General features: G+C 42.5%; 3 gene segments (V, D, J or C); all 3 read left to right on the top strand.

Annotated features, from left to right (window-relative positions):
• On the top strand, positions 1–1,041 carry LOC116677713 (T cell receptor alpha variable 12-3-like). The segment is given in 3 exon segments: positions 1–149; positions 271–586; positions 1,029–1,041. Coding segments are annotated over 3 exon segments (369 nt in total).
• A 382-nt stretch (positions 1,042–1,423) lies between these two features.
• Positions 1,424–2,356, top strand: LOC116677701 (T cell receptor alpha variable 26-2-like). The segment is given in 2 exon segments: positions 1,424–1,666; positions 1,789–2,356. Coding segments are annotated over 2 exon segments (402 nt in total).
• A 4,486-nt stretch (positions 2,357–6,842) lies between these two features.
• LOC116677712 (T cell receptor alpha variable 18-like) lies at positions 6,843–7,821 on the top strand. The segment is given in 3 exon segments: positions 6,843–6,985; positions 7,155–7,499; positions 7,799–7,821. Coding segments are annotated over 3 exon segments (411 nt in total).
• The last annotated feature ends 107 nt before the right edge of the window (positions 7,822–7,928 follow it).

The raw sequence follows: 7,928 nt of genomic DNA, 5'->3' as shown, positions 1-7,928 counted from the left end.
TGTTGAGAAGAAGGGCTGCACATCAGAGAGGCTGTTTAGTTGTTCATTCTACTGCAGTGGAGGAACATTGCTCATCTGCTGTCTGTTTGGCTTTAACAACTCCAAAGACATGTTGCTTTACCTCTTTTTACTCTTCTCTCCCTTTATAGGTGAGTGTTAGAACAGAGATCACAGTCTCATCTAAGCTGCTGTATTAACCACATATTTCACAACTAGAGGTTCATCTGTGGAAGGTAATGATAACTGACGTGAATAATACTCATTTTGCAGCCCTGGGTTCCATGAACAGCATAAAGCCAGAAAGTAGTGAAGACCATGTTGCAGAGGGCAGAACCATCAACCTGACCTGTACATATGAGGGAGCTATCTACAGTATCCAGTGGTACCGACAATACCAGAGATCCAGACCAGAGTTCCTGCTCTACATCACAGAGGGAGGATCAATTCATCCAACTGGTTCTGATTTCTCAGCTCACAATAACAAGACAAGGAAACGTGTTGATCTGGAGATCATCTCAGCTAAAGTCACAGACTCTGCTGTGTACTACTGTGCTCTGAGGCCCACAGTGACAGGAAACACCAAAACTCTGTACAAAAACCTCTGGAGCAAAGACAACACAATACTCCACAACGTCCACCAGAGGGAGTCACACTCTGTTACACTTCAATATGATGTAGTCTAGAATCACTTTACCTTAGAAGTGTAACTGAGAGAAGAGAAACTACAGAGCTACGAGGAGACGGAGAGACTCAGGGAGGAGCTGAGCTGTTACTGAACTATAGAAGAGAGAGGAACTTCTAGATTCAACAGAGATCAATACACACACCAGACTACTTTATCCAGCATGCCGTCATTGGATCATTTTGTGTTTTTTCTACTTTTCAGTTCAATTATAACAGGCAAGTTATATTCTGCATTTTCTAGGTTTGATTCCAATGTTTCATAACTGAATCTTTTCTCGAAACCTTTATAAAAATAAAATTTGTCCAACTGTTACATCTAATAACAGAGTTATCTCTTCCTTTAGGAGTCAGCTGTGAAGAACTCACTCCAGTAGAGAAAGAAGAGAACAGTTTAGAAGACAGCTCTGTTACTCTGTCCTACAGATACTCCAGACAAGCAACTGGTGCTGATCGATTCTTCTGGTATCGACAATATCCGGGAAAACCTCCAGAGTTCCTCATTTCTCATTTAGGAACAGGAGGAACACTGGAGAGTCCAATCCCTGGACTAAAGATTGAAGTGAAGGACAAAATAATTCATATGATCATCTCCTCAGCTGAGCTGTCTGACTCTGCTGTGTACTACTGTGCTCTGAGGCCCACAGTGACAGGAAACACCAAAACTCTGTACAAAAACCTTTGGAGCAAAGACATCACAATACTCCACAACGTCCACCAGAGGGAGACACACTGTGTTACACTTCAATATGATGTAGTCTAGAATCACTTTACCTTAGAAGTGTAACTGAGAGAAGAGAAACTACAGAGCTACGAGGAGACGGAGAGACTCAGGGAGGAGCTGAGCTGTTACTGAACTATAGAAGAGAGAGGAACTTCTAGATTCAACAGAGATCAATACACACACCATCAACATTACCTTTATTCAAAATGCTGCCACTGCAGCATTGGGGGTTTTCTCTGATGTTTCTCTCCTGCCTCACAGGTATGTTAGATTATGCCTTCATAATAAGGTTCATGCAGAACTTAAATCCCAATACCATCTGAATGTAGATCATTCCTTTTGTCTTCTACAACATGAAATAACAGAGTTATCTCTTCCTTTAGGAGTCAGCTGTGAAGAACTCACTCCAGTAGAGAAAGAAGAGAACAGTTTAGAAGACAGCTCTGTTACTCTGTCCTACAGATACTCCAGACAAGCAACTGGTAGTGATCAGTTTTACTGGTATCGACAATATCCAGGAAAACCTCCAGAGTTCATCATCTCTCATTTAGGAACAGGAGGAATATTGCAAAATACAAAGTCTGAACTGTCTGTTTCAGTGAGTGAGGATAAAACCAAAATGGATCTCCAGATCTCCTCTGCTGCAGGGCCAGACTCTGCTGTGTACTACTGTGCTGTGAGGCCCACAGTGACAGCAAACCCACAGTCTCTGTACAAAAACACAAGCTGACACACTGCCAAGCTGCTGGAAGCCTTTTTTCTACCCTGTTGTAGTGAACCTTGTAGCTCCACTAGAGGGCGACATTATCAAGTAGGAGGTGCACTACTTGTGCACTGTGTTCAACCATTCAGTCAATAAGAAGTGGAGCTGTGAAGAGAACAATTCTCAGACTGGATGTTGAACATCAGCTAGTTTCTCCTGTTGATTTAAACCTTGTTGTAGAGATGGAACATTGGCTGGGGATTATTCTTGCTGCTCTTTTCTTTGGTAAGATACAAAGAACAACATGGTTTTATTATTTTCTAAAGATTTATATAAACTGCAGTTCAGAGCAGAAATCTCTGACCAGTTGAGCTGTTCCTGTCCAGAGTAACAATGTACAGTTGACATTTTCCTCTGTCTTCTCCTCTCAGCCTCATGAACAATGTTAGTCTAATGGCTTCATTTTCTCTACTTTTTCAGGATTAATAGCTGGAGACAAAATCTCTCCTGTAGAAGATGAAGTCAGTAAAAGAGAAGGAGAACCTGTCTCACTCAGATGTGACTATGAGACAACGTATGATAGTCCTGTACTCCACTGGTACAGACATCATTCAGACCTTCAGGCACCTCAGTTTATTCTCTGGAAAGGAGCAAGTCGTGATGAATATATCCCAGATGAGCAGAAATATGAATCCAAAACATCAGTGAAATCAACTGAACTGACCATAAAGACCCTAACCCTGGCAGACACAGGTCTCTACTACTGTGCTCTAGAAACACAGTGATACAAAGTGTAGAAGAGGCTGTACAAAAACCTGAACACAGATATGGGACTACTCTTCAAAGAGGAGGGAAGTGGTATTCAAACCACAGCTTGATATCAGATGGATTCTGATTATTCCAGTTTTATCAGAGTCCCTGTGGTTACAGCTGCTACAGTGCCTTGCAAAGGTTTTGGGCCTCCTTGAACGTTTCAACCTTTTGCCACAATTCAGGCTTCAAACATAAAGATATAAAACTGTATTTTTTTGGTGAAGAATCAACATCAAGAGGGTCACAACGATGAAGTGGAACAAAATGTATTGGATATTTCAAACGTTTTTAACAATAAAAAAATTGGGCATGCAAAATGATTCAGCCCCCTTGAGTTAAGACTTTGTAGCGTCACCTTTTGCTGCCATTACAGCTGTAAGTCGCTTGGTGTATGTTTCAGTTTTGCACATCAAGAGACCCATTCTTCCTTGCAAAACAGCTGGAACTCAGTGAGGTTGGATGGAGAGCGTTTGTGAACAGCAGGTTTCAGTTCTTCCCAAAAATTCTCGATTGGATTCAGGTCTGGACTTTGACTTGGCCATTCTAACACCTGGATACGTTTATTTGTGAACCATTCCGTTGTAGATTTTGCTTTATGTTTTGGATCATTGTCTTGTTGGAAGACAAATCTCCGTCCCAGTCTCATGTGTTTTGCAGACTCCATCAGGTTTTCATCCAGAATGGTCCTGTATTTGGCTCCATCTACCTTCCTTGTCCCTGCTGAAGAAAAGCAGACCCAAACTATGAGGGTGCCCCCCATGTTTGACAGTGGGGATGGTGTGTTGAGGGTGATGAGCTGTGTTGCTTTTAAGCCAAACATAACATTTTGCATTGTTGCCAAGAAGTTTGATTTTGGATTCATCTGACCAGAGCACCTTCTTCCACATGTTTGGTGTCTACCAGGTGGCTCGTGGCAAACTTTAAACTAGACATTTTATGCATCTTTAAGAAATGGCTTTCTTCTTGCCACTCTTCCATAAGGCTAGATCTGTGCAGTGTACGACTGATTGTTGTCCTATGGACAGAGTCTCCCCCCTCAGCTGGAGATCTCTGCAGTTCATCCAGAGTCATCCTTGGCCTTGGCTGCTTATCTGATTGGTCTTCTCCTTGTCTGAGCTGAAGGTTTAGAGGGACGGCCGGGTCTTCGTAGATTTGCAGTGGTCTGATACTCGTTCCATTTCAATATTATCGCTTGCACAGTGCTCCTTGGGATGTTTAAAGCTTGGGAAATCTCTTTGGATCCAAATCCAGCTTTAAACTTCTCCAGACCAGCATCTGGGACCTGCCTGGTGTGTTCCTTGTTCTTCATGATGCTCTCTCTGGCTTTAAACGGACCTCTGAGACTATCACAGAACAGGTGCATTTATACAGAGTCTTGATTACACACAGCTGGATTCTAGTTATCACCATCAGTCATTTAGGACCACATTGGATCATTCAGAGATCCTCACTTAACTTCTGGAGAGAGTTTGCTGCACTGAAAGTAACGGGGCTGAATAATTTTGAACGCCCAATTTTTCAGTTTTTTATTTGTTGAAAAAGTTTGAAATATCCAGTAAATGCCATTTTGGTTGCATTAAAAACGTTTGTGACTGTTTTTAAGAGAGAGGTTGGAGCTAGGGAGGAGCGAGGGAGGAGACCGACTGAAGCTGTGAACGCTGTATACACCCACCTGCAGCTGCTGCTAACAAAGTTAGCTTAGCTAGCTAAATGTACATACATGTCCAAAGTCATTTCACAAATAAGAGGAGTTACACCACGGGGGTAATCGAGCATCCAGAAAGCGTACAACCTTTGGGGAAATTCTAATGCTAATAAGCGATCACCCACTGTTAGCATCCCATTGACTCCCATTCATTTTGGCATCAATTTGACAGCTAATGACTTCACATCTGAAGCTTCTAAAGACTCTATTTGTCCGTTGTTTATTTCTAAAGAAAAACAATGTATAAAAGGCTCCATTACCTTGTGTCTCATGTTTCGGCTCTGTAGACAACATTATTTGGAAAATAGGCGATTGTGTCATAACCACGCGACTTACTGTCGCATAGTAGAGAATACCGTATAGTCAGAAGAGGCTGGCAGGCAGTCAGTGGGAAATGGAGACATAAAGTCAAAGGAGAAGCCCTTAGAGAGTCCATGACAGCACGGAAAAATATATTTCAGCAACGTGTTGTTCCTTTCCTTGTCCGGCTGACTCCTGCTTATCTTCCAGAGGGATACTGCCCACGCTGGCCTGTTCGGCCGGTGGAGAGCTCTCGACATCCTCCTGGGCTGCCTGAGGGGCTCTATCTTCACCGGTCAGTTTGGCCTCCTGAAGCATCAGTCTTTGCTGCTGACTACAGCACTCCAGTCCTCAAGTGAACACTGGCCCCAGTTCCTGAGTGGCCATTGCTACTGGTCTCTAGTGCCCTCCGTTCCGCGGCCCCATGGACTTTTTTTCCTCCTCCTGAGCCCTGCTGCTCTCCTTGGATCGTTTTCCTTACGTGTTTTGTTTCGACTGTCTGGTCGGTTTGCCTTCTGCTTTCAGAACACTTGTTATTGGTTTGTACTTTGTTTTCTTTAATAAATTATCAAGCTCAAAATACTTTGCCTGTTCTATCTGCATTTGGGTCCAACGTCCAGTGCCGTTCCGTGACACAACCACCTGTAAGCAACAGCACTTCTGCAGCTTTGAGGAACTTCTGCATTTGCATCAATTCGCTGAACAGGATAATCTGGCCATTCATTTTCAGGTCAATGGTTGTAATATGAATTCTCAGTTTATTTTCAATCTTGTTGTTGAGAAGTATTCAAGGGGACATGACGGGGTCACAACAGTTACCACCTTTTAAACATTAGGGAACAAAAGTAATCTGCACCAGCTGTAAAACAGGAACCATGTCAGCTGAAACTTTTAATGATGACAATGGGAAGGAGAAGTAACAGTAAGAAAGGAGAGAGGACCAACATATGTGTAATGTAAAGTTGTCAGCAAGGGGAATAACCCAGGACTGTGAATGAGCCCTGTCAATGTAATCAGGTTCCTCCTTCTAATCCATCAAGTAAGGGCCCCATCTGGCACCAGGAGCAGCTACAACATCCACCAGAGGGAGTCACACTCTGATAACCTTCAATATGATGTAGTCTAGAATCACTTTACCTTAGAAGTGTAACTGAGAGAAGAGAAACTACAGAGCTACGAGGAGACGGAGAGACTCAGGGAGGAGCTGAGCTGTTACTGAACTATAGAAGAGAGAGGAACTTCTAGATTCAACAGAGATCAATACACACACCATCAACATTACCTTTATTCAACATGCTGCCACTGCAGCATTGGGGGTTTTCTCTGATGTTTCTCTCCTTCCTCACAGGTATGTTAGATTATGAAGCGTGAACAAGTTTTATTCCAATAACATCTGATTGGGAAATTTTTTAAGTATTATACAACATGAAATAACAGAGTTATCTCATCCTTTAGGTATCAACTGTGAAGAACTCACTCCAGTAGAGAAAGAAGAGAACAGTTTAGAAGACAGCTCTGTTACTCTGTCCTGCAGATACTCCAGACAAGCAAAATATGATGATTATTCTTCTGGTATCAACAATATCCTGGAAAACCACCAGGTTTCCTCATCTCTCATTCAGGAACAGGTGGAATATTGCAAAATACAAAGTCTGGACTGTCTGCTTCAGTGAGTGAGGATAAAACCAAAATGGATCTCCAGATCTCCTCTGCTGCAGGGCCAGACTCTGCTGTGTACTACTGTGCTGTGAGGCCCACAGTGACAGCAAACCCACAGTCTCTGTACAAAAACACAAGCTGACACACTGCCAAGCTGCTGGAAGCCTTTTTTCTACCCTGTTGTAGTGAACCTTGTAGCTCCACTAGAGGGCGACATTATCAAGTAGGAGGTGCACTACTTGTGCACTGTGTTCAACCATTCAGTCAATAAGAAGTGGAGCTGTGAAGAGAACAATTCTCAGACTGGATGTTGAGCATCAGCTAGTTTCTCCTGTTGATTTAAACCTTGTTGTAGAGATGGAACATTGGCTGGGGATTATTCTTGCTGCTCTTTTCTTTGGTAAGATACAAAGAGTGTTTTAATGCAGAAAAAAGCAAAAACAGATCATCTCTGTTGGTATCTCGTACATGCTAAATAACATGTTATACTCTATAAACCTACTGCTCTGCTTTAAATCAATCAATTTTTATTATTCATCTGTTCCTCTGCATGTTCTCTTCTTCCCCAGAGTGTAAAGGAGAAGACAGAGTGATCCAGCCACCAGGAGATGTCATTACTGCTGAAGGAGAGACACTTATTCTTGGCTGTACATTTGAGACCAGTGACACATTTCCATATTTGTTCTGGTACAAACAAGAAGTCAATGATTACCCAAAGTACATGCTGAAGCGTTATTCAAGCACAAAAGACAATGCTCCAGAGTTCCAGAAAGATAGATTTGATGCTAGAATCAACAAGACATCAGTTCCTCTGGAGATCCAGAAGCTTCAGCTGTCAGACTCTGCTGTGTACTACTGTGCTCTGAGGCCCACAGTGACAGGAAACACCAAAACTCTGTACAAAAACCTTTGGAGCAAAGACAACACAATACTCCACAACGTCCTCCAGAGGGAGACACACTCTGTTACACTTCAATATGATGTAGTCTAGAATCACTTTACCTCAGAAGTGTAACTGAGAGAAGAGAAACTACAGAGCTACGAGGAGACGGAGAGACTCAGGGAGGAGCTGAGCTGTTACTGAACTATAGAAGAGAGAGGAACTTCTAGATTCAACAGAGATCAATACACACACCATCAACATTACCTTTATTCAACATGCTGCCACTGCAGCATTGGGGGTTTTCTCTGATGTTTCTCTCCATCCTCACAGGTATGATAGATTATGAAGCTTGAAAAATGTAATCACTACAACATCTTAATGTGGATTATTTATGGAGTACTGATTGAAGATTATACAATAAGAACTAACAGAGTTAACTCTTCCTTCAGGAGTCAGCTGT

The sequence above is a fragment of the Etheostoma spectabile genome, unplaced genomic scaffold, assembly GCF_008692095.1.
Source record: "Etheostoma spectabile isolate EspeVRDwgs_2016 unplaced genomic scaffold, UIUC_Espe_1.0 scaffold00005622, whole genome shotgun sequence".
Taxonomy (NCBI): Eukaryota; Metazoa; Chordata; class Actinopteri; order Perciformes; family Percidae; genus Etheostoma; species Etheostoma spectabile.
This window is presented reverse-complemented; position numbering and strand designations above follow the sequence as displayed.